The sequence below is a fragment of the Enoplosus armatus genome, chromosome 7 (genome assembly GCF_043641665.1).
Source record: "Enoplosus armatus isolate fEnoArm2 chromosome 7, fEnoArm2.hap1, whole genome shotgun sequence".
NCBI classification, from domain to species: domain Eukaryota; kingdom Metazoa; phylum Chordata; class Actinopteri; order Centrarchiformes; family Enoplosidae; genus Enoplosus; species Enoplosus armatus.
The window spans coordinates 23,306,410-23,332,930 of record NC_092186.1 but is presented as its reverse complement, the minus strand read 5'-3'; the positions used below and the strand labels follow the sequence as shown (position 1 = coordinate 23,332,930).

Sequence of the window (26,521 nt, the reverse complement as noted above, 5' to 3'; positions counted from 1 at the left end):
TCTTTCTCCTGACACTGTAGAGCGGTGATGGGAGTATTCATCCATCAGTGACCTCAGGCTGTAATGTATAATGGCCTAATGTTGTATTGGGGTGCATTCACTTTTTTTTTTCTTTATTATTTAAATTACATTAATGTCTTTCTTCTCTACTATGCTATCTGTTTTTTTATCTGTTAAAACAGATCAAATGTCAGGAATGACAACAAAAAACAAATCATGGTAAGTCAAAACTATGAGACACTAAGTCAAAATCATTACATAGTATTTTTAAAAATTATGACTTTTTTTGTTTTTTTTGAATTATTAAATTAAAATGATGAGATTTAGTAAAGGGGAACTCTGATTTTACACATCAAAGTCTGTTTATAGGTCTACTGTGCGGTAAAAGGCTACATTAGCAGCCACTAGCATAACACACCTGAATTTCTGACCGAACTGTCGGTGGTCGGGTTGCATTGTGGGTAATGTGGGCGCCAGATTCTCACAAGGAAGAAGCATGCGTGAAGTAAAAAAAAAAAAGAGGATGTCTCCGGTTCTGCTGCAGCAACCGTGAGTCCGGCAATGTTCTCGGAGTGCACTGCAAAAAGTGATAAGAGAGTAAATCCAGATATTATTATTAAATTATGAAGCGGTAAATCAAAAGTATCCCATTATTTTGACTTACTATTTCATAATGTTTCATAATTGCCTCATATTTCCTGACATTTCATAATTTACCATGAGTATTTATATTTCCTAACTTTTTTTTTTTGGGGGGGGGGGGGGGGTGATGGAAATGGGTTTCAACAGTTCCAGATTGAGTGATGGTGTAACATTTCATTCAAGTGTTCAGTAGCTTGCTACTTCCTGCTAATTTACATCCCCTCTAGACTAATTATGCATTCAATATTCTTTCCTAACAGTGAAATAAATGTATTAGCTGACTTGTCCGAAAGCATCTCACGCAATCTTTATTAACTCAAAACACTTCCACTAAAAAGCTGGTGATAGAAATGTGAATTATGACTGAATGCATTCCCTGCACAATAATGAAAGTTGTTTCAAAACAATCTAAAGCATCCTCTCAAATGTACTGACGTGGTTAAGATGTGACTTAACTGGTGGCAGATAAAACATATATATACATAAAACATGGCCACAAAAGTAGAAAAGGCGCTAAATGGCCAATAAACCCGATAATGAGTGCTCGGAAATTCCAAAATCATGGGCACATGGTGCTGCGACAGCCTCCACTCTGCCGGGAAGACTTTCCACAAGATTTACAACCTGGCTGCAGGGATTTGCTCCCATTCAGCCACAAGAGCATCAGCCGTTAGGTCAGCCACTGATGTTGGGCGATAAGGCCGTCCTCACCGTCCCCAGACTTGGACAAAAAAAAAAGCCCCAGACCAAAAGCACATGAAAGTGCCGCGGATAGGGGCGAGAGAGGACTGAACGGCTTGACTTGAGCGAGCTCGTGCTGGTGGGTTTACGTCCGATTATCCAAGACCCAAGTTGCAGTTGAGAGCTGTTGTTCTTCATCGTAATTGGTGGATCATTATCTAACTGCATCTGCGGCCAGCCAAGGGCAGGCTGCCTTGGTAATGAGTTTCACAGCGAGGGGATATCGAGGTATTTCTTTCCATATTTCCAAACAGCCATCTCATTAGCATAACGCCTCATTAATTCTGGGTCTGGCCTTGGCACTGTCTAATTCTCACTTGACCCCATTTGAACTTGACTTTTTGAACCTGACTATGATAACAGCTACTGTTGTAAATCTGCAAGAACTGTATAATGCGGGGCACACTCGGGGGGGCCTCGACGAGCTTCACCTCCTTTGCTGCAGAAGGCATGGAAATGGATTAAATCTCCAGGCTCACACAAAATGGCAGCTACGCGTTCCTTTGGACGCATCGGGCGTTTGTGGACGATGAGCAGGTTCTTTAGGGTATTGAGGACAGATTGAAATGCTTTTCCAATCCTTTCAGCTTTTACCTTCTGCTCAAAGACCCACCCACGGCGCCTTCTTTATGCTTTCCAGAGTAATGTTTCCCAGCCGTTGGGCTAATCATTTCAACTGTCCATCCATAGCTAATTACTTCAAATATTTATTCACTACTTTCAGCCAACTACTTTGACCCGTCTGCTCGCTTGCTAATCCGTTTTCATGCACTCTCTGTGGCAACGCGTGGATTTGCGGCCCACGACTGACTCAGGTGCGCTGTGTTTACTGCGCAGTCAGTTATCTTATATGAAACCTGCATTCTTCATCAAATCATAAGTAGCAAACCCGACTGAAAGGGCCTGCTGGTAACGGGATGATTCTTGCTTCAAGTGCGAGAGGTACTGGGTTAAAATCCTACGTGACCAATACAGGTTCCAACAGGTTCAAAACGGAAGCCGAGGTTTTTACCCCCTCATGGCGAGAACCCTGAACCTACATGGAAAGTGTAAGACTCTCTGTCCCCCAATTATTCCGAGGAACTTCACCTCCTCTTCTGCCATCTTGTGTTCGTTCTCTAAATCTGCTTGAGAGGATGTGCTAAAGAATGAAGTGTGGCAGCTGGTGGCAGGAACTAGTGGCGGGGATGTAATGCAGAAGTGCGTCTGACGCCGAGCCAATTTCAACCGGCTGAGTATTCTGCTCTGCTCCTCACTTCACTGCTACGGCTCCCTTCGAGATAAGAGACCGGCTGGCCGCTCATAAACTGCCGAGATGCCACGTTCTTCTATCGCAAAGCGGAGCGAGGACCGACCTGCTCAGCAAAACGAGCACATAAAAACTTCACTTCTTTACGAAGAAGAGGGCTGCAAAGAAGAAGGAGAGGTTGCCAACACGCTGAACTTTGCAACGCCCTCAAAAGTCAACGTTGTGACCTACAAAATGACAGCTCCGCCTACAATTAGGACACCACATGACAAATAAATCACACACAAAAAAACCCCAATTTAATCCAATGTAAAGATTATACATGAGAAGAACTGCACAGGCATGAGAGTATTTCTCAAAATGTCAAACTACGTGTCAACAGTGTGCAGGGTTTCATGCCAGCTAATCTCTAAGAGCAGCAGGATGCACCGATTATAGCCTTTATAATGGCACAGATACAACACAGACTTGGTGGTAAATTCCACTCTTTTGACTTTAACATGTATCTGCATCTTCTCACAGAGGAAATGATCAATTACAGAGAAAATAAGCTATCACCACAGGGCTTGTTGGTCTAGGGGTATGATTCTCGCTTCGGGTGCGAGAGGTCCCGGGTTCAAATCCCGGACAAGCCCTTTACATCTTCAGGAAAGGCCACTCGTCACTGTGACTTGGGGTGGAGTACTGTAAGAACTGTGTCGACATGCATCTGTGAAGTTCACATATGAACAAGCTGTGTGTAAAAGTAAATTGCTTAGACACAATTTGACCTGTAGGTCGCTCAATAACATGCTGGCGAAGTCGATCCTTTGGGAAGACTACAGCAGCCTTTTAGGGGCATCAAACCACAACCAGTAGCCCCACCAGTAGCCCCACCAGTAGCCCCACACAGTATAAAGATATCTAAAAGGGAAGGCCTGGATGTCAGGATAATTTCTGCTATAATCAATATTAGATGACTTTGTGTAATATAAAAATGAGTCCCTCGTAGTGACAAACTCTAAATATCATCTGAATCTCCAGCAGCAGGCAACTGTCCAAAAACCTGCCGCACGCTATTAACCCAGCGCGCAACAGCAAATACACACAGTTAGCAACTAGCTGGTGAACACAGTGGAGCATTTAGCAGCTGAAGAGTCAGATAACTTAAAAGGTGACCATGACCAAAATGTATATTTGTGTATATGTAATTACCTTTAGAAGCCTGAGCACAGACCCTTAGTAGACCTCAGACATTGTGATTGAGGATAAATAATATCACTTGTCAAAAAAACAATGGTTTTTTTAAAAAATCTTTATTTGAAAAAGTATACACAATTTGGGACACAAGGTTTCATTCATGGAAAGCAGTCAGATGATAATAGATGATGCTTCATTACTATTAGTTCACAAGATCATCTTTTTTTGTCTTCAACCGACTCACCACATGCTATCAGAGCCTTTCCAGCCTGTACGGAGATTTATGGTATTTCTGCACGCGGCACAATGAAAACGTCACAAAATATCACACAGTAACTTTGGCGTTTGGCCTGTGATACCATGTGGACTGACAGCGGGCACGGACGTCACAGAGGAAATTCAGAACTGAGAACAAAGCCTCCGAAAGAAATAAATACCAGCTGCTAGAGAATTAATCCCGGTCCAGGACTGAGGGCGGGGCTCTGCGTAAATCCGGGCAGACTGCTGCAGGTGGGGTTCAGCCTAAAAAGTATTGCGTGCCTCTGTGGGCCGATGCTGCTGAGCCAGCTTGCCGTAGCCGCCTCTGGCTGGGTCGTAGTCCTGCCTGTACTCATCTCTCACCTGCACAAGACACAAAAACACAGGTAAATACACATCTTTCATTATTTCAGTGGAGGGGCTTTATTCTGAAAGTACATACGAACGAATATGAATTAAAAAAAAAAAAAAAAAAGTCCCCCACAATAAACCACTACAACAAAATTCGACATGATTATGTATGTTAGATTTGTTAACGGCATAATACACACTTTCATTTTTCAAATGCCATGCGATAGTAATGCCGTCTCTGCAAAGGCCACGGTTAATCATGCATAATTTATTTTGGAAGTTATATCACTTTCTAAATATCATACTGGTGTATTAAAATGTCATGATGGAGTGTATCGATTTCTTTGAAAGCCATTCCAGTATGTCGTTTTTTCAAATGCCATACTACGCTGCGTTTTATGTTGTTTTTGTTTTTTTTCAAAAAAGCTGTATTGCAGGAAATCCAGAACTTTTTCAACATGAAGAGCAGACGAAACTGGGAGGCAGGAGACCCTGAACACCACGATGACACAACCGCCCAGAGGGATGTTTGAGGTCGGCAGTGATTTACAATCAAATCATGTCAGAAGCTACACCACAGCAACAGCTGGGAGAGAGCACATCGTACAAGTAGTACGATCACTAGTTTCCCATTTCGACGCCAGTTCCGAGTGTACCAGCTGGGCCGAGATCCTGTCTGAACCTTACACCAGGGGGTGCCTTAAGGACTGGCCAAGGGTGCTGCGAGATTTGGTCCATTTCCATGTTTTAAACTCCACATTTTAAGAATAGCTTCACCATATTAAAAAAAACTGACGGAACATTAAATTTGACTGCACTTATACATTATAATTTTCCAATATATCATTCTGGCAGGAATAAGGAATAAACATTAAAACCCTGTCAAATATGCAGTTATGCCAGAGCTAAGATTGGACATTCTAGTCAATTACTCACTGTTAAAGGTCAATATCTGCAGACACATACCCTAAAGTGTGCTGACTAACTCACTCTAAGTGATTGACAGGAGACCTATATTAATTCACCTAATATTGATGATAGTTTACACATGTTGGATATATTACATCTATGTTATTTGTTTTGTTAGTTTGTTGCTATAAATTCTTATAATACATATCCATGGTGTTATTTTTAGGTGTAAAATTGTGCTTTCCATGTACATTTTTACATATAAAAACCTGTCAGCATCCACAGTAGGATAACCACACCTTCCTACAAGTACTCATGACAAACAAGGGTCCGAACCCTCACCTGTCCCCCGGATTTGCCGCGGCCGTACTGCCGTCCCTCCTTGAAGCCTGCGTCCCAGTCTGTCCTGATGATGCGGTCGTCCAGCCGCGTGCCGTTAATGAAGCGCATGGCGTTTTCTGCGCCCACGCGTGCGTAGTACCTGGTGAGGCAGGTGTTAAGGTCTGTGGTGAAACTTGGGCTCCTAACAAAACATGGCACTAGTTAATTAGTGACCAGGCAGGCAGATTGTTGACATGGTATCGAGGTGTGTTTGCTGTGCATGCGGGTGAGTGCATGAATGGTCTCATTGTTGAAAAGGATACTCTACAAAGCAGAATCCGCAGGCCGTCTTCTTGACTTTATCCAGTCCAATGATGATGCGCTTGACGTCTCCGCTTTTAGAAAACAGCTCGTGTACCTGTTCATCAGTTACAGAAAACAACACAGACAAAAGTGAGAAGTGCGTTGAGGTTTTGCAAGAGAGAGATTATAAGAAATATTTGTTAGGCATTAGAAGACTATCCTGGGAATACTTTTAATCAAACAAAAGAGAGTCGGAAGACTTTGGGGACCTGGAAATAAAAGGGACAGGCAAAGACCGAAAAACCAACATGCAAAGGATCTTTTAGTAACCCAGAGCTGGGTTTTTGGTCTTCTTGTCCTTTAAGAGAATGATGAGAATTAAACTATTTAAGGGCTTCCACTGATGATGTACTCGGCGTATCCTACCTGCTCCTCGGTGGTGTAGAAGGAGAGATTCCCAACATACAGAGTGTGGCTCTGCTTCAGCAGCTTCTCCTGATCGTAGCGGTTACCCTGAAAACACCGGCAGCATCACAAATATGAGTGAGTACGACTCCCAGGAAGCGAAGGACACTGACCAGTTTCTCTCTACAGTAGCTTAGTGGCAGGCAGCTTGAAAGGTCATCTCTGCTGCTTGCTGGAACGGTTGGTGGTTATTAAGTTCTAGGTGAGCCGATTTCATGATTGTAAAGTTACAGACAGCATCATAGGGCGCCAAAGAGTTCTTAACATTTAAAAGGTAACAAAGGCATACATGGGTCGACACAAAGCATGCGCTACTTGTTTTTGTTCGCTTGCTGTTGTTAACGGTTAGCTAACAAGATAAACCGTCACGTTGACGTTAAAAACCTCGAGCACTGGCCTTCCTTAAGAGTGTTTCCCAACTTACCTTAAAATGCTGGTCTCTGTATTGACTAACATCGATGTAAGAGTCGCTATTCAGAGCGTTTAATTTAGCAGACATTGTGAAAAAAATCGCGGACAGCCTGTCTGCAGCTATTCAACGGTTAGCATTGCGGAAAAGCGACAGCGCAAGTTCCGGTTCATGTGTCCGTCCTTTGAAGAACTCCGGGTGGAACAAGCTTCATCTCAACCTCTATATCAGCAGAGTGGCGCCCCCTGTTGGTATGTTCTTGATGTATTGACTTAGTTTGAGGTTAAAAAAAAAATGCTATAACAGTATTTTCTGGAACCATGAGAGCTGTGAGACCTAAAAATTGTGTCAGAGCCCGGAAATAAAACCTCACTACACCCATCATAACAGCACTCTTTCAGACCTACCTCATCTAATCAATTACTTGACATTTGTTATTTCAAATGTGGGAAATGTCCGTCAGTGAAGACATAAAAGATATAAAAGATAAAGTGAAAAGGGAGCAGCACATCTGACCTTTGAAACACAGAAACAGGCATATTTTTCATTCTTCAATATTAAGATTTTCTACTAAATCCGAGTAAACTGCTCAGAGTCACATGACTATTGAAACCTGGAAGTTCAACTGTGAGATGTGGTGCAACCTAATTGGCTGCTGTCATTTCATGTCATTGGCTATTGATAGACTGCTCCTCTTGTTTTTTCTTTTCAGATATTTTGCATTTTTCCCCCCAGATATTTTACAAATATTTGGATATTTTACTGATTTTCTTTTTTTCAGTCATTTAAAAATAAAAAATCCAGATATTTTACATGTTGTTTGACCACACCAACACTCTTATTCACACAGTATTTGCCCCTAGCAGCATGCAAAATTGTAAATTGAGAAAACTTAATAATTAAGTGTTATAATACATTTGAAGGGTGTCAGTACAATAATATTTCAGTGTATAAATCTGACCTCACAATTAACTTTTAAAAGTGTTAACAGCGAATCAGAAATAAATCTCTCAGTCATGGGACATTTGCTACACCTAAGATCCATAAAATACACATACAGTAAGTGAAGGCAAGGAAAACTGTAAAACTTGTGTTTTCTTGTCCAACAAAACCACTTCAGACGGCAACGTTTCCTGTCAGGTCAACATTTTATTATAATAATTCAATTATTGAAAGTGAACAAAAACATCTACCATGTATCCTAATCCCACTTCTGACTAAATTAGCAACCTAAATTATTTTGTGAAAAGAACGTAGAGAGATGAATGAACCGGCTTACTAATCGCAGAGCATTAAAAACTAAAGTGAGATGAAACGTTCTTATGTTATCATCAGTCCACGGCCGGTTACTGGGCTTAGCTGCTCACTGTCAATTCTACTAATGTTTAGCGAGGACGACCAGTCAGTTCTTGTATCACATAATAACTTCAGTCCAATAAATCAGAGCCCAGCAAGCAAAGCCAGTGAAGGGACAGTGGCTCTGCCGTGGGGTTGCCAACTCTACTCTCGGATTTGCCATGTAGTCTTCATCAGAGGTCAGAGGATCTCCACTTAATGCTGCAGCAGCAGCAGCTCCTGGAACCTGAAAGAAAATGACAGTCCACTAAACATTCATGTCACGTCAGAGGTTTAAAAGACTTAAAGATGCCAACAGTTGTTATTCAAAATGTACCAATTTGACCAGTCAACGCTATTAACTAATCTAATAAGGGCTGGGTATCTTTGAAAACTGATACTGATACAAAACTGGAGTTTCGGGCACCATTATCAAAACAGCATTTTTCACTTCCTGTCTCCTGCAGCTGCTCAGCTCCTTCTTGTTCCATTACTTCCTGCAACATTCAAAACTGATCAGCTGTCAGAGAAAATGCAAAAAACGTCTTGTTTCGTAGACTCATCTTTGGCAAACTGCGGTGGCGAGCGCAAATCTCGGTGACAAACGTGGAGCGTTCCCTACGACTGCTACACATTAATGCTTTGAATGTGTTTAATACAGCTCCGATGCTGCTGTGGGAACAGCGGCACTGGCGGACTCCGCCACTAACAATAAAAACTGCCACGCTACTGAATGTAAATACATTGAATGGTTAGTTAGTGGTATTTTTTATTTTTCCTCCTACATGGTGCATGTTCCTAAATCAATTTGCCTTCAATCAAACGACCTCACAGGAAACCTGAGGCCACATTTTACTCCAGGAATAATAGGAACACGATGCACAGAGAAGGGGGGCTTAATCCCGCTCTTGATCTCGGGACCACCATCAGTCGTTCCGGTCCACACATCCAAAGCAGGGGTAGACCACCATCTAGCCCGGAGGGCTTATAGAAGCCAGGCGACGCACATCTGTAATAACTCACGTTTTGAAAGTTGCCTTCCTCTCGCCGCCTCTTCTTCATCATCATCAAAGGTCGGACCTCCTCTCGATGCTGAGCAGCTCCACTTCGAAGATGAGCGTGGCTCCTCCGGGGATCTTCGGAGGGGCCCCCCGGTCTCCGTAGCCCAGCTCGGCGGGGATGACCAGCTTCCTCTTCTCGCCCTCGCACATGCCCAGCAGGCCCTGGTCCCAGCCTTTGATCACCTGGCCAGTGCCCAGGGTGAAGGTGAAGGGCCTGTCGCGGGGAATGCTGCTGTCGAACTCGGTGCCGTCCTCCAGCTTGCCCGTGTAGTGCATGTTGAGCACGTCTCCTTTGCGGGACTTGATGGGGCAGTTGTCCACTCGCTTCTTGATGCCGATCTGCAGCTTCTTCTTCTCGGCTCCGCTCACCGCCGCCGGGCTCAGAGACAGCACCGTCACGGCGAACAACAGAAGCACCCGCATGGCTGCAGTTCACTCACGGTCTCCGGGCGTAAAAGGGGATTCGTTTGGAGAACACTAAGCTCAACGCCCAGTGTGCAAATTTTTTTTGGGGGGGTGGTGGGATGAATCAGGGAAATTAGCAGGGAAATCTGTTCTGGAAAGCGGATGCGCGTACGATACCAAACCCGGATGTATTTCACCGGCTGGTGTTACCAGCAAAAACGTCCGGAAAACCCGCCTGTCACAGAACGGAAGTTAGGTTCACATTCGTCAGGATCTTTTTTTTTTTTTTTTTTTTTGTATTCCCAATCTTAATTTGTGACTTGTTGATGTAGTTATCGTACAGTTTCCCCCCGGGCATCAATAGGATTACAGTGGATAGAAGAGGTAAGGCCTGAGAGAGTTGCCATTTGTTCAGACTTTGCTGCAGCTCTAAATAGTTTGAATTCAAAAGACAATAGAAAAAAACAACAGGAGATGATCCATTGATGGGAATTTATGTGATAATGCTTAGAATACCAAGAGTTACAATACAAAGTACAGTTTTGTTGGGGGGTTCCTGCGCACGTTGGTGTGGAGGGTAATGAGAAGGCAGACGAGATTGCAAGGAAAGCTCTGAAACTAAATGATGATGAAATAATGAAAGTTCCCTTTGGAAAAGGTGAGGCCAAATAAATAATAAATTAATGAATTAATAAGAAAAGCAGTGAGGGATTTGTGGCAGAAGAAGTGGGACACAGATACCAAAGGCACTATTACTATTACTATACTATAGAGACACTACTAGAGTATACAGACATCAATCAAGGTGAAGGGTTTCAAAGGGAAGTGCAGAAGAGAGGAAGTGATTCAACTCTTTATTCAATGGCAAAGTGCGAATCAGATAAGTGTGACGTTTGATGATTGATGAAGATGTTGAGCGTGGTATTATGAGGTGTAGTGACTATAATTTAGAGAGGAACATCTTACAGGATAAGATACACGAGCAAGGACGGGGATGGATTTGGTAGGGATTTTAGGGATGGGTGAGAAAATGAGGCAACGTTGCCGGGCTCTCTTTATTTAAGATACAGGATTAGATAGTAAGATATAGGTTGTTGTTGTTTTTTTGTTTTTTTCTTACTGCTTAATTTCTTTGATTTAACAAGAAGTACGTAAAACTCTGATGCTACATACTCCGGTGCAGTAGGTGGCGGTATGCACCTATTCACGTCATTAAATCAGAGAAGAAGAAGAAGAAGCAGGAAGCAGGAAGCACTGTCTATGTATATTCCCTTTAACTGACAATTCTGAAACGAGCTTCAGCCTCGCTCTAGTCTGTTATGTCATTCATTGCAACCTAGCGGTCACTTTGGTTCAGCTGAAGTAAGTCAACTTTTTAAAATATATATATAATATTACTGAAATGTAAACCACAACCTCAACACACATTAAAGTATAAGCTATTGTCGACGAATGTTTGGCTCCAGCTAACTAACGGGAAACGTTGGTGTTATTACAGGGCTGAAGCACACGAGAGTTGGACGGGGCAGCAAGCTAAGTTAGCTAGCTAAGCTAACGTATTAGTAAGGACAAGGATCTTGGGGAAACAGCCGTCAAAATGCTCGCCCGGCTGTTGTTTAACCTCATCAACAACCACCGCATCGTTGAGAAGTTGGCAGAGTCCCGTCCGATTCGCAGGGCGGCTCAGATTACAGCCTACGCCATCACCAAGGCCCAGATAGCCGGGCGGGACGCCTCGGAGCGGGTCATGCGCTCCGAGACGCTGCGGCAGGTCCGGGCGGAGGCCGACAGGGTCCCCGGTGACCTGGGAGAGATGGGAAGCCGCCTCAAGAAGGTCAAGGAGACGTTTGTGAATGAGGTGAAGGAGGGATGGAAGGACGGCTCCAGGCAGATCAAGAAATAAAGAGGACAGGCTGGCTGTAGGATGTTAAAGAGACTGAACAAACAATGATTGAAGGGGAGCAGAGGAGACGTGACGTATGAGCACCCTGCCTCACCCTGCCGGTTGACTGCAAACCTCAGAAACCTCACAATCAGGAACTGTGGTTGTCAGTGATGTGAAGAGGCCCACACTGACCTGCAATCTGTGGCCAGATCATTTATGCTAAACTGTGGTTAACTAAATAAATCCACGCTTGAACGAACGCATGGAGATACAAGGTGTACATTTTTAATTTTTCAGAAAGCCTGTGGGGAGAGTAGGAACCTTCTTGGAAAATAATAAGAAGTGGAAAAGGTTAAGTGCACTGTGTAAGATGACAAATTCAACAGACTCCTGGAGCTGCCTTCCATTGATGGCCTCTTCACATTAATCTATGTTGACACAAATCCTGCCCATGAGCTTTCATGGATCTGTACATGAAGTTGTCTTGGTAAATCATTTTATTGGTTAATAATGTATTTATATATATATATATATATAGAGAGAGAGAGAGAAGTGGAATGTATAGCCAATGAATTCACTCTTTTGTTCTCACTGTATGAATAAAGATTATAATTTAAGATACAACTGCTAGGCAGTGTCAATCGGTATTATTTGCCATTGATGTGTTAACTTTCAGGACTTTCAGGAAAGTCTAAAGACAAAAAAAAAAAAAGATATGGACGAGTTTAAAGGGTGAAATTCGATCTTGAAAACCTAATTTTCCTGTGCCCATGTGAGTGCAACCATTGAGGTGCGGGCTCGCATCAGATTGACTGATTTACCATGAAAAGTAGTGTCAGACTTGAGATAACATGGCACTTGGTGGCGGGCAGTTCAGAATCAGAAATACTTTATTGCAGTGCAAAGTTGGAAAGAGTGCAAATCTAAACAAAATCGGGGAATAAACGATGCATGTACGCAATGTCAGAAATGTTAACGGTAAGCATCACAAATAAAAATGTATGGAAATATACACAATAAATGTGACAGGTTAACTGTAGGGATCAGAGATGTGTATGAGAAGTGTTGACGTGTTGTTGCTCTCTGTGACGCTTGTTCACTGCGGTGGCAAAACGTGGGTTCAGAATGATTCAGCTCGCGGTGTCGCCTGCGCTCTCGTACACCAGTGGCCTGGTCCGAGCAAGCACAACGGCTTTCATTCCTGGCTACTGACAACACCTCGACCCAATTGCTGCGTATTGTGCTGTCACCTAGAGCCGCAATGGTTAATCGATTAGGCGACTGTCAGAAATGTTTATCATATTTATTCGGCAACTATTCTGATGGTTCGTGAATCATTTTAGCTTTTCAAGCGTGAGAATTTGCTGCTTTCTCCTGTGAGAGGGGGGGGTTTTATCATTTCGAAGCATGAATGGTGAAAACAAATTCCACGATTCCAGATTTCTGCCACAAGAGGCTAAAAACGAAAACCTTTGAGTCTGAGGAAATGTAGCCATAATGCACTTAATTCTGATGCAAGTGGGAATGAAATGTGTCCAAGTGGCTGTGAAGGGTCCTCACGTGATCAGAGGAGAGAAAGCTATGAAGAAGAACAGCTCAACAGAATGCGTTTTGCAGTACACAGCTTTATTTCATTTGAACAAGCACAGGAAACAGCACAAGTCGGCAGCTTTATGTATTAATACTTGTGCAGACGCACTGGCCTGGCAACTAAATATTAGTTACATGTTACGTCATTTCACGTAGAAATAAATCTCTTATCAGGAGGAAGAGAAGGGCATTCGTTTCTGACGGCATGAGTCAGTACATATACACTGATATGGCACCTGAACTTCATATAAAAATAAATCTCTCAACATAGGAAAATACACATCCAGATCAACATTTTAAAACAGGGAACAGCATCAAGCAGCAGGGAGTACAGCAGATACGACAAGAACTGGTAGGTTTGAGTTAAAAAGAGACGTTTCTGTTGTTTGGGTTAGAGGACATGAGACAGTATAGTCTAGTATAAACAATTATTTTCTTTCAACTGTGTTTTATTCCTCTGACGCTCTTTTACACGACTGCAGCTATCGTTTACTTTTACTTTTACTTTAAAAGTTGGAATTGCTGGAGTCTTTCTTCAACTTTCTTCAACTGACACAAACTCCTCTCTGACTTGAACCATCCAGACAAACAAAAAACTCATTCACTCTCCTGCGCAAACCACAGGATGTTTTCTTTACGCCCTCCCTCAATCTGATGGAACCTGACCAGCATGTCAGAGTTACTCGCTCCATTTGTGTCCCAATCTATAAATGTAAATATAAAACGTAAAAAGGTGTGAGAAATGGCTGCAGGCGGGAGAAGATTTAAATGTGCAGCTGCAAGCAGGCTCGATCGAGCATCGGCTTAAACCGCATGAATGAAAAGTATTTATCTTCTTGATTTTGAGGTATTTTGAGGGGAATACATGAAGCAGACAGCCTACGGACGAACACTCAGTCACTCATCATCGCACCATCTCCAGCACAGCTCCGTGTGGAGGCAACACTAGTGCATATTCACTGATATGGCATTAGCTTATAGTAGCAACACGGCCCAAACTAAGGGACGGCCGTGTTTGTTGGGAGTTCGCACAGAGCAAGTGGCAGCGGGGCAGCAACAGCAATCTGACTTTTATATTCACATGGAGCCTTTGAAAATGGGGGAGCTGATCTGGGGTCAGTGACAGCGGGTTCGAATCGGCACGGCCTTACATGTACCGAGGGGGCCTTAAGGTTGTATTGTTTTCTCTGTGGTTTTTGTGCAAGAAATAAGTTGATTTTTTTTCGATATAACTGAGTTCAAAAGTAAACTTCCTACTCCTGATTTAAAGGGTCAATTCGACCTACATTACAAAAGTTTTTTTTTTATTTTATTTACCTCTATACCCCTAACCCTTTATCCAGTATTTCTGGGAATAAATGTTGCTGTTCCATTTATTCAGAAGTTAAAACATCCTTGTGTGGCTCATGTGAGGTTAAAAATCAGATTGTCAGTCCTACGTAAAAACTAGCTTTTGGAGAGACGGGGGGGGTGCGCTACCCACTAAAGCAATGTAACAGGTGGCAGCATACACACTGATATGGCAGCTCACCTTCAGTAAACAAAGTGGCAGCAACACCTTCTCTCAACATGTCGCACCGGCTGAAAGTCCTTCGGCAGCTAACTCTCCTCTCCGCCACCAAAAACAAGAGACCCTGTGCTTCACTCTGCTTCAACGCTGGCACCATTTAAATCCAAGGGCAGTTCCGACATGCCGTCCTCTCGTCCATTAAAATAACACGCAATCAGGTAGAAATGCTGCAAATTTTTAAGGTGAAAACACAGATTCGGGGGTTAGAAGGAGTGGGGCCATGTACAGGAGTGGAGGAAAATCGGGGAGGAAGGGAGTGGGAGAAGAGGCCGGACGCCTTCGCCACACTGTGTCTTTACATCCAGACGTTGGGCAGCATGAAGCTGAACAGCGCCACCAGCAGCGGCCACACAGAGGACATCACTGTGAGAGGAAACAAAATTGGGAAATATTAAATGAGAAATAAGAAAAAAAAAAAAACTTTGGCTTATAGAAAGTTAGCTCCCAGACGAGGTGGCCATTTCGTGCACTAGAAATTGGTCATAGCTTCCCTAAACTGTGTCTTATAGCGTCCTTATTTACGCATCAATCCTCCTGAACGTCTTACCAGATCAGTTTCACAGTGATAAAGGAATAGTTTTGCACTTATTTGCTTTCTTGGCGAGGGTTAGATTGATACCACTCTTATGTCTGTAGCTTAGCTTAGCACAAAGACTGGGGGGGGGGGGGGGGGGGCTAACAACAATTTGGGTTGTTTTTTTTTCGATTCAACTTTAAAGTTACTTAGTTAAAAAGTAAAAGTTATATTACAAACATTAAAAACAGCGATCACTTGGATTGGAAGGAATGATTCATGCAGTTTTGTGTGTGTGTTTTTTTTTTTATTACCTGCACTTGATGAGTTACACTCCATCTCGACCAGTGAGTCCATGTAGCCCTGGCCCAGCCACTCCTGGTAGGTCTTTCGGTCAGCGACACCCACGAGGCGAACAGTGGAGTCCTTGAAGATGAGATCTGTGCCCTTGTAGGCCTGCGAGTCAAACATCCTGAAACCAGGACCTGTATCACTGCCAAAATATGTCTACAGGGAAACAGAGAAAAAGAGAAAACTGAATAAACATATGTATTTATTTGTCAAATGTATGTTATCTTCACACAGCAGCCTTGCAGCAACAACCAGTTTCAGGTCTTTGCACTTTGGTGGCTCACACCCTCTGACTCACTCACAAACAGTCCAGACTTGGGAAGACTCTTACCTGTGCGAGGTCCAGGACTCCGTAGACAGCGTGGATGTTGGTGTCGGCCCGTACCATCACAGCGTGGGAAGGCACTCGGGCCAGGTTGCAGTGTCTGTACTGTGAGACCTCGGCTTTGGTGTCCTGGGAACACAGCAGCTGGAAATCTGTAGACAGGAGATCCACTGTCCAAGATTCACCAGAGTTACCTGAGCAAACACAAACAGACACACAAAGTGAGGTGGTTAATCATGTCCCTTAAAATGATGAGACCCTTAAAACACTTTGTATCGCGGAGTTTCTCGTCTTACCATCAGTGTTTTGGAAGACAGTAGAATGCTTGACGAAAGCCACGTCTCCATCTCCTTTCGCCAGACACCTGAATGGACAGATAAGGTAAGCTGTCTGGGGCCCCATATAACTTCTACGGCTTGGATTAGCATGAAATGCTCCTAGTTGAATAATTTCTTTGATAAAAACTCAAAGCCTGTGTACATGAAAAACATCTGGGGAGAAGTTAACCACAACTTTGAAGTGCATTTCAGCAAGAAACATCATGTTATATGCACTGCTGCACAGGAAGCTAAAGATTACAGTGTTGAGAAACATGGAAACACAATCTGCAGTTGTTGTTTTTTTTTGCCAAATTCAACAATGAAGCATTTCTTATTTTGCTGCAGGTCTGCTTCGTGCCTCTGACCGGCTGCCTCTCCACGGCAACGGCCGTGGCTCACGGGTGCTTTAAGTATTTAGAGCCGCCCATCATGCCAAACGAGACTAAGTTGAAATAATGAAAAGTGGTGCTCATAACATATGTGGGGGGAGTCCTGTGTGCCTATGTTCAGCAACACTGAGGATATCATTAAGAGAGAAATTTGAAACAGGAATACAGAATGGGGAAAAGTGAAACACGCTATCCCGATGAGGTGCAGGGGTTCGGGGTGTTGCACTTTTTAGTACCTGAAGGCACCGTCGTATCCATCGTACAGGTCTTTTCCCTTCTCACATTTGCTCTGTCCTGAGCTGTCTCCCACACACAGACCACACAGGCTGCCGGGGAAACCGGGCTGGTTGGCACCCGGCACACAGCTCTGCTTGAAGAACTCTCCCACCGCTAAGCATCATGGGAAACAGGGAATAGAAAGTCAAAGACTGGAAAGAAAAATCTACGAAAGAAAAATCTACATTTACAACCTGCCCTATCCAAAATACAAGAAATATTTTAAAGGGTCCGTCGTTTACGCATGAAGTTTAATTATATTCATTATAATTCATTATACAGATGTGTAATCTTTTCTGTGGCTGACAGATGTAAACAAATAGAAAATAGAAAATACATTTAAAGACATTGGGCTCTGAAATTGTTGCATTTTTCACTGTTTTGCTATTTTGATTTTCAGTATCTGACTGGATTTGTACGAGTTGTGACGACTGCAGCTCACACCTCTGCTACACACACACCCACACCCACACACACACACACACACACACACACACACACACACACATATCCCACTGACCTTGGGGTATCTGACAGTGCTGAGGGGTGATCAGGCCTCTCTCCATCAGCGTTGCTACGGGAACGTTCCAGCCAGCCGTGCGACCGTATCCGGTGTGACAGGAGCGGCGGCCGCGCAGGTCGTCAAGGTTACGGATGTCCTGGCTACTCTTTTTCACCACCGCGACTGCGTAGTACATGGAACCATCACGGTCCTCTGGAGACAAAAAAAAACAAAAAAAACAAACAAACCTGTATCTGTCGTCTTTGGAAACAAGAATGTGTGACTGTTTCTGCGTTTGCGCGAGTCTCTGTTTTTGTGTTTTCACCTGTGTAGCTTTCACCGGTGGCGGGGACCAAGCCGTACTCTTTGCCTGCTGTGTAGATGTAACCTCCATCCAGAGTGACGGCATCAGCCTCGTTGTTCTACACAAATATGAAAAGGAAGAAAAGAGGTTGAGATGCCAGAATAAAGCCACCAGTTGGTCTTCTTATTTAGCTGTCACAGATTTCTATCAGCCAGCGTCCACTAATGGATACGTCAGTGTGACCAATAGCTCATCACACATATATTACGTATGTTGGCTGATAGGTAACAGGAAATTGTACCGCAGAAATGCTAAAGGTATGCTTGTGGCAGATGTGGGACAAAGTTATCATTTTTCCAGTCAGACGCAAGTCTTAGCCATGAAGTCTCGAGAAAGAGAGATGCTTTTTTTACGTGGCTATATGGATGGTAATGTCTGCCGGGGTTTTCCGCCGCTTTGGTCCAGATTGAAACATCTCAACAACCATTGCATTGATTGTTCATGAAGTGTGATGTCAGCCTCAACTGCAGTTTGTGTTTAGTGCAAATTAGCAAACAGCTTATCAGAACAAATATCGGCCGGTATAACGCTTTCTGATTTTCAAAATTCTTAAATATACGTATCGGCGTCAGCCCCGTCAGACTCGAGCCTTTTCCCTCAACTTTCAAGAGTGTTTAATGTTTTAATTTGACGTGAATGGACGCCACCGTGGCTGTTCCCCAGCGAGAAACATCTGCTACCTTGATTTTCTCCATGCAGCCAGTCACAGAGTCCCCGTAGACACACTTGATGGCCGGAGTCAGACCTTTACTTTGGAAAGCCACGGCCATGTCAGCACACTTCTGCTGCTCACCGCTGGACAACACGCACCACCGCAGGACCCCTGGGGTATTTAGAGATGGATGAGGAACGAAGGAAAGACAGACAGACAGACAGACAGACAGACAGACGGGTAAGTAGGTAGCCCAGGTAACCAGACAGAAATAAGAAATAAATCAATTCATTTCATACAGAAGAAGTGCCATTTTTTTCCTAATAAGTCACATTTCACCTGCCTCGGTAACTCAAGCTTCTCAGGAATATTTTTACTAGAGAAGTTATTTTCATGTGTAAGCACCATTTAAGTATTTTACTGTGCGTTGGGTGAAATGTTTGACAGTGATGGTAATGAGGCGTGTAGTTTGACAGCAATGTTAATAATGTGGCGTTGTCCTTCTGACTGCCGGCTGTGTGGCATTATTGTCGATGAGAAATGGCGAAATAATAATTTCAAGAATACTGAATGCGTTTAAATTCGTGCGTTGTTCTGCAGTCGTGGGGCGGATGGATAGGTAGATACCTTCAGCTTTACAGTCCATGGCACTCAGAGCACTGTGATAGAAGCGACCCATCCACTTCTTGGGGTCGTCTGACTCCGCCCCCAGAAACATGGTGGACGACTCGGAGAAGAGCACGGTTCCTCCTCCGTACGCCGCGGACGAAAACATGTTGAAGCTCGACTTTGTCTGCAGACAGCAAGTCACACGCAATTAGTCTCACAGCAATGTGGCCGAACGTCTGGCGGCTTCAACTGTGTCTTAAGATACTTTCACCCCTAAAACTAAATCCCAACAATTTGACAAGCCAGGACGTCTGGATTTGATGATAACACACATGTAAACACACATGCGCTGTTGTATTGTTGATTGAATTTTAAAAAAAAACGTTTCGATCTTATTTTGGTAATTATGGAGACAACGTTACAAACGGAGATTATTTTGAGATAAAGACGCTGTGACTGTTTTTTATCGGCACGTCTGCTCAGGTGACAGGTGGGAAATGAGCCTCTGACATTACAGGATGTCAAACTGCATCTCCATGACGTGGAGTGATATAAGGCAACTGCTTGGACGTACCAGGCCCTCCGTCAGCATGTTCAACACCACGGAGGGAGTGACGTCGGTGCCGACCACAATCCCTCGGAATGGGACGCGGACCAGATGGCATGTCTTCCACTGGGAGACGGGAGCTCTGGTGCCGTCGCGACACAACAGCTCATAGTCCGATGACAGCAGTGGTTGTGCCCAGGCTGGGCCACGACCTGGCAAAAAAACAAAAAAAGAACTGGTCAGCTAACAGACATGACAAAGTGGCCGAATTGGTCACTAGTTACTGTGATAGCCCAACTCATTTCTAAGACCGTTACCGTCAGTGTTCTCCTCGACAACCGTGTGTTTGATGAAGGCCACCTCTCCTGCATCTTCAACCAGACACCTGCAGAGACCGACACAAACCCACGTTCACGTTCACGTTCAATCCGAAAAACAAATCTCTGACACCAGCGTTGCAATGCTAACATGCTAAACTAAGGCGGCCAACATGGTTGATATTATACCTGCGCAACATGTCATTGTGAGGATGTAGCCACGCGGGCTCATCCCTATTTTTTTCCCAAGGTCCTATGTTCATGGGGTCCGCTGCGTAAGCTGTAGGTGGTCAGCGCTGTCTTGACAAAGTTTCAAATTGCAAAACAACGAAAGGGACCTTTCAAATGCCGTTTGAATGGTAAAAAATCAGCCACCGTGGAGATATCTATGTCTGAAGTCAGGTTTTCAAAGGAGCATAAGATCAGTGGGCTATGATCTGTAGGTGGGTGACTTCAACATGTTGGCCCAGGGAAATGTTATCTTAGCGCTACATCAATCTTTTTTTTCTTTTTCTTTTTTGCGAAACTAAGCTTTCAACTTTTCTGAAAACTGCTTTTTTTTAAATCTATATATAATTGCGTATAATGCATGATCTATGATTAGCATATAGTAAGCAAGTGGGGCACAATACCAGTGTTTTCTTCGACCTTCATTTAGATAAAACTGCATTATTAATAAACCAATTAATACACTTGTTATAAAAGAGTTCAAACCTGCACTAACACTGGCAACGGGAGAGGGAAGGGAGGAATCTAGATAGGTCCTGGCGTGAACATAACTGCGCTGCGGAACTGTGACCTCTGTGAGTGTGTCGAGTGTGAATGCGTGTTACCTGAAAGCTCCTTCATAGCTGAAGTATGTCTCTTTGCTGCTCATCTCGCATTTGTGCGCTCCGCTGCCGTCTCCTTTGCACAGCTGACACAGAGACGGAGGGTCACCAGGCCCGTTGGCTCCGGGGATACAGCTCGCATTGAAGAAACGGCCCACACCTGAACACACACACACACACACACACATGCGTCTCTCCAGCTTTCAGTATGTACAGCCCATGCAGGTATATGTATATGTATGTATAGTGCGTATGTTTACCCTGTGGGATGTTGCAGCCCATCACAGACATGTAGCCCTGGTCTATGAGGTATCCTATAGGCATGTTCCAGCCGGCAGTTCGGCCTTTCCCGGTGTGGCAGCTTTTTTTTCCCGCCAGGTTGTTGATGTTGATGCCAGCATTCGCTTTCTTCACCACAGCAACTGCATAGTAGGTGGCGCCGGTACCTGAGGCAACGACAGCACAGGCGCTGACACACATCTGACAATAAGCTCGGCAAGTACTTTGACACCAACGCACTTGTGTTACAATCTGCGCTCTTTTTTTTTATCAGGGAACGGATGTGAGATGTAGGAGATCAAAGTGCAGACTACCACTCCTGTTTTGAAACATCCCTCGTGTAGTGCAGCGATAATGAGGGTAATAGGTGCGATAAGTGAACCTGCTCCAGGCTACGCGTGATCAGCAGGCAACACCACAGTATTACAGTGGTGGTTTAGTAAAACGCTGGTCTGCAGCATGGCAGGGATCAACCGAGTTAGTCTATTTCTGTGTGACCAGGAATCATCTATTACCTGTTGTATATTTTCCCATGAAGAAAGCTTTTATGTCAGATGTATTAACGTCAAACATCAAATGAACTCATACGATGAATATGAAGCTACAGCCATTAGCCGGTTAGCTTAGCTTTTAGCACAGGCTGGGAACAGCCAGCCGGGCTCTGTCCAAGAGATAGTCCAGCATCTAAAACTACAAATTGATGTCTTTCCATTTCATTTTTTCTGCATATTTAACAAATGAGACATAAAGTGTTAATTGGCAAGCTTTAGAGGCACCGCTAGTGTATTTATGTTGTATGTTTGGACAGAGTCCAACTGTTTCCAGCGTTTATGCTAAGCTAAGCCAAGCCATCGGCCGGCTGGCTCACCTCCACATTGAGTGCAAAGATGCGAGAGTGGTATCAGTCTTCTCATCAACTCTCGGCAAGAACACAAATAAGCTTGTGTCCCAAAATGTCAAACTATTCCTTTGAACATTAAACATTAAAACGAGCATAACTCGAATAAATCACCTTTTTTTTTCTATATCACTCAGCTGTTTTTCTCTCCACATCACTACATCTTCCCCTCCATTGTTTCTCTGTTTGAGTCTCTCTTACAGAAAGAAATAAAAACACGTCAGATAAGGCTCTCAGTTTGCGTTTTTACTGACGTTAAAGTGAGAGCCCTGGCAACCCGTCATCGTCAGCAGTATTGGTGAGGAAGGGAGGAGTGTTACTCCTTTCCTGCTGCTGACTCTTCCCTCCCTGATGCTTTGAAAAGATCTGAAATGAATCTTACGGTCAGCCTTGGATTCACTGCCAGCCATCTTGAAGGAGGCAGTCTTCCCCAGTTTGTAGACGTCAGTGCCGAACATGGACAAGGCATCTGCTTCTTTTCTCTGCAGAGGCACAGCAGGCAAAAAGATGAAAGACGTCATAAATACCGGGGACTTACCACAAAACCTTCAATATTAAGAGCCCCAATCTTAAAAGACGCTGACAGCCATTCAACCTGTAGAACATCGTGTGAAGAGACACTGGGAGTTTCTGTGGCCTTGTGATGATTTTGAAAATCTGGTGTGACAGAAAACGCTCTGCAACAAAGCAACCCTATGTTTCCTCTTAAAATAAGCACATGAAAGTCTAGTTGAGAGGAATAAGCTTAATAGCTTTTTGAGCATATCGTGTATATTCCCTTATAACCTACATACAAATGTGTGAATCGCACAGCAACGTTCGTATTTCACTCGTAGTTCAGCCTCTGGTAACTGGGACGTCCTGTTCTCAGATCAGAAGTCTTCCAGTTTGTGGTTGTCGTAAACAACCCGGTGCGATAACCGTATCACCCATTAAGAAGTTTATTGCAACTTTCCGTAAAGATTCTGCCTTGTTATCTGATGCCCGATTGTGTGTCCTGCACTCAAAGTATTTTATTAGCTTTTGACGAGGCCCCCGTGGTCTCAATTTAACAGATGACCAAATTCATAAGATATTTTCCACTGCATGAGGGCTGTATGATTATAAAGTAGCATAAAACATTCAGGGACGCCTGTAATCACAAGTTATCGCAGCGTGTTGAGATGAATTCAGTTCCTGTCGTCAAAGTCCCACCTGTAGTTTCTGAACGCAGCCCTCGACTGTCATTCCGTTGACACAGCTGAGGGACGGACGGATGGAGACTTCGGCGAAGGCCTGCGACATGGCCTGGCATTTCTTCTGCTCCGCATCTGAGATGGTGCACCACCTGATGCTGCTCTGGCCGAACACTGAGAGAGAGAGACAGAGAGACATAGAGAGACCACTCATCACTCTCCCATGAAACTATCCCACCAAATGAGTCATGAAAACATCCTGTATCCTCTCAAGTAGCTCAAGCATCCAACAACTAGGACTATATTCTCGCCATCTGGGAGTCGGGACCCCTCAAATGGTCACAAGGTGGGGGGAAAAAAATATGCTTTAAGTATCTTTTCTAATGTTTCTCACATTTTTATGTGACATACAGAATAGTTTGACCACTTCAGACCTCTAAAAACTATCCAAATGAAACAAACTGAGAAGGGAACATCACTCTCTGGTTGAACCGCTCCCGGCACGCATGCAACCTGCGACAAAGGGGGGGTCACCAGTAGCTGTTATGAAAAGGTTATGAAAAGGTTATGAAAAGGTTATGGGCCAGCGTCTGATGAAGAGGGTTCAGTGTATCTGCTCGTTCTCTTTGCTTATCAAGGTCATCATACATGGGCGATAAAGTGAGGTCAGCTGGTCAGCACGGTCAAACTACGGTACTGATGACGACCGTGATGCTAAAATGGCTGCGTTTATATAGCACACACACACACACACACACACACACACACACACACCGATGGCAGCGAGCTACCATCAGGAGCAATTTTTTGGGGGACTCAGTGTCTCGACCAAGGACACTTCGACATTGTGGGCAGGGGGAGCTGGGGATCGACCCCGTGATCAGTGGACGACCCGCCCGGTGCTTATGATTTTAGTCACACTTTTCTTTCTTTACAGTGTTCCTGTTTATTTTATTTTTTTTTTCCGCTGAAGGAAATGCTGCCTTTCTCCATTTTCCTAAAAAGACTTTCATTTTGTTGTATTGTCTGTATCTTCACCTCTGGGGTAATCAGACTTGTAGAGTAAAACACATTTTAGTCAACCTCTCAGACAATTGGTTTGAAATGGAGACACAGTAAACCACAGAAGAAGAAACCAAATCTCATCCCAAAAATTAAACAAACATGTTTTGTAACTTTACAGTGTATACAGTACTATAAAAAAATCAGCTCTTACCAGTATGCAGTATTAGTAGTAGAGCTCCCGCTGTCCTCCACATGGCCATGACTTCGGTCTCTCTTCCTCTCTCTCTCTCTGTTAGGTGAAATAGCCTCCTTTTCCCTCTCCTCTACTTTATATGATGTCTCTTGGGTCAAAGTCCAACTTCTATTGAGACTCGGCTTAAAGTCCTCAGGCGAAGCTCAGAGGAGGCTGCGTTTTTTTTAGTGATTTACAACTCGGCCATTTACAGCGTGTCACTCAGGAATCACAAGACTCCCAGCTCGGGTAATTTGAAGCTCAGTGTGGAGTTCACCAAGCGCGCCTCCCCCGGTGTACCTGGTCTGACACGTCTCTGCTGCCGCTGCCTGGCTGAAGGCCAAGGCCCGGACAGAGAGGTCTTTTACAGTCGGGGAGAGCCCCACCTCTGCTCTCTTCCACTGGTGTTGTGCTTTTCCACTGATGGGCACAAGGAAAGACGGGGATGCAGGCCAACACAGTGAGGGCCGTTGGTTACTGACTCACCGCTCGGGCTGCTGAGAGACAAAGAGTCTGTTTACCTGCTTTGGGTGCTAACTTTGACTTTTAGATGTTTGTCCTGTACAGACCGGTGGAGGCCGATGAAGTCAGTTACTCCCAACTGAACCTCATGACCATGCTGCACCAAAAAGCTAATTCCGGTACAGGTTCTGGTACAGGCCCTCCACTAGGTTTGACCTGACATGTCATCCTCTAAAATGATCAACAAATCCCAAGTTTACTCATATATCGTGCTTCCATTTTATGCCACTTTTTTACCCCACCACATTTGTTTGACGGCTGTGGTTACTATTCACTTTATAAATTAAGATTTAACACACAAACATATGACGTGTTTTTAAAATAGGATGCATTGTTGTAGATTAAAACTACCTGGCAGTACTTAGAATAGTAAAAAAAATTAGCTCCACCATGACATCTAGCAAAAGGCTACTTAGACATTAATGCATCAACAATAATAATCAGCACTGAATACTTTCTGTGTTTATTGTATTTAAGTATATTTGCTAATAGCATTCATGTACTTTTACTTAAGTAACATTTTTGATGCAGGACTTTTACTTGCGATGGAGCAGTTTTAAATTGAAGCTACTTTTATTTAAGCAAAGGATTTAAACAATTCTTCCACCAGTGCTTATTTCCTAAAATTTCCTCACTTCGTCTTTGCCAAAAAAAACACACACAAACTGGCTCTCAATGAATTCCCCCGAATGTAACTTTTCTTTCAGGCTCACATCTCAGAGATGCAGAACTCACAGAGCAGTTGTAGCGAGTAGCTGCTTCATGTCCAGTACGTTTCAGGAGAGTTATAGCTCAAAGAAAAACCAGGGGAGTGTTGCCAGAGACAGAACCGCACCTGAATTCTGCCCTTTTTGTTGTGTGTTATGTTAAGTCATTTATGCAGCCTCACAGCTTCGACAGGTTTTTGCGGCTGTTTCTACAAACTAGGAAGTGTCTGTCAAATGGAAGCTGCCCGCATTATGAGGATGCGTGATCGTGATCATAAAATGTGTGATTATGATGATAAAAATAAAAATTCTGCAGACATCTGGTGAAACACAGGAAGGCAGCCTGATCATAAAAATCTGCAATCGCTCTGATTATTCCACCGTGTTCATACTCTGGTACATTACCAAGCATGTGCGATAAGAATAATAAAGCTTTGAATTGATGAAGGCCACAACTTCAGCTACTATCTCTGGTGCTTAAAGCCATACAATGGTCACAACTGGTCACAGGCTGACCTGGGAATCTGCTGTCACGTCTGACTTTCCCTACAGCAGTAAACTTATACAACTTGAATCCACCTTTCTTTGCGTGCAAATGTTAAAACAGCTGAAACTCACTGGGCCTCTCTTATTGTCACGCACAGCAGACCGTGTGCGCATCCAACATACCTATAAGGACATTTTCACAGCTGTGCAACGTTCTGCCAATTTTGAATCATCTCCTTTCGCTCCGGAGTTTTCTGCAGGTTGTTCACCTTTGATCACATGATCATGGCTGTTTGAGCCGGAGGACCGGGTGAACTCTAAAGAGAGTGACACCGTGAACTTTGGACCTGACACATTTGAATGATTACGGATGTGCAGTGGGGAGCTGATTTTTAGAGATTCATGTTTCGTAGAATTAAGAGTGTAAAGATAAAGCTCAAACATTAAAACCTCTTGAAATCAGGCAAATCACTTCACTAGTAAGTTCGTCTCAAGATGTGTCCTTTTATTTCTTTGGTTGTTCTTAATGTATTAGCTGTTTAATCTGT

General features: G+C 43.8%; 4 protein-coding genes and 1 non-coding gene across 6 annotated transcripts; 2 read left to right on the top strand and 3 right to left on the bottom strand.

The window, feature by feature from the left end:
• The first annotated feature begins 3,195 nt into the window (after positions 1 to 3,195).
• trnap-cgg (transfer RNA proline (anticodon CGG)) lies at positions 3,196 to 3,267 on the top strand. The gene has a single exon. It is a non-coding gene; the product is annotated as a tRNA-Pro (tRNA).
• A 683-nt stretch (positions 3,268 to 3,950) lies between these two features.
• Positions 3,951 to 6,963, bottom strand: ncbp2 (nuclear cap binding protein subunit 2). Of its 2 annotated transcripts, XM_070909193.1 has the most exons (5): positions 6,843 to 6,963; positions 6,380 to 6,466; positions 5,974 to 6,068; positions 5,672 to 5,810; positions 3,951 to 4,432 (listed from the first exon to the last, which is right to left on the bottom strand). In XM_070909193.1, exons 1-5 carry the CDS (start codon positions 6,915 to 6,917, stop codon positions 4,334 to 4,336), a joined length of 495 nt encoding a protein of 164 aa, XP_070765294.1. In that variant the 5' UTR covers positions 6,918 to 6,963; the 3' UTR covers positions 3,951 to 4,333. The 2 variants fall into 2 exon arrangements, with proteins under 2 accessions (XP_070765294.1, XP_070765295.1); XM_070909194.1 differs by lacking the exon at positions 5,974 to 6,068 and having other exon boundaries at positions 6,420 to 6,466; positions 6,843 to 6,954.
• A 1,002-nt stretch (positions 6,964 to 7,965) lies between these two features.
• On the bottom strand, positions 7,966 to 9,815 carry fkbp2 (FKBP prolyl isomerase 2). Its single transcript, XM_070908582.1, has 2 exons — positions 9,186 to 9,815; positions 7,966 to 8,409 (listed from the first exon to the last, which is right to left on the bottom strand). The coding sequence occupies exon 1, from the start codon at positions 9,644 to 9,646 to the stop codon at positions 9,230 to 9,232; it is 417 nt and encodes a 138-aa protein (XP_070764683.1). The 5' UTR covers positions 9,647 to 9,815; the 3' UTR covers positions 7,966 to 8,409; positions 9,186 to 9,229.
• Positions 9,816 to 10,829: 1,014 nt separating this feature from the next.
• Positions 10,830 to 12,130, top strand: LOC139287526 (protein NCBP2AS2-like). The gene is made up of 2 exons (XM_070908583.1): positions 10,830 to 10,990; positions 11,127 to 12,130. Exon 2 carries the CDS (start codon positions 11,226 to 11,228, stop codon positions 11,529 to 11,531), a length of 306 nt encoding a protein of 101 aa, XP_070764684.1. The 5' UTR covers positions 10,830 to 10,990; positions 11,127 to 11,225; the 3' UTR covers positions 11,532 to 12,130.
• Positions 12,131 to 14,968: 2,838 nt separating this feature from the next.
• meltf (melanotransferrin) lies at positions 14,969 to 24,286 on the bottom strand. The gene is made up of 16 exons (XM_070908580.1): positions 24,238 to 24,286; positions 23,041 to 23,195; positions 22,229 to 22,328; positions 20,930 to 21,115; positions 20,673 to 20,829; positions 19,840 to 19,907; positions 19,550 to 19,734; positions 18,994 to 19,159; positions 18,395 to 18,537; positions 17,676 to 17,772; positions 17,369 to 17,563; positions 16,809 to 16,962; positions 16,160 to 16,227; positions 15,870 to 16,057; positions 15,502 to 15,694; positions 14,969 to 15,036 (listed from the first exon to the last, which is right to left on the bottom strand). The coding sequence occupies exons 1-16, from the start codon at positions 24,284 to 24,286 to the stop codon at positions 14,969 to 14,971; spliced, it is 2,172 nt and encodes a 723-aa protein (XP_070764681.1).
• Positions 24,287 to 26,521: the final 2,235 nt, after the last annotated feature.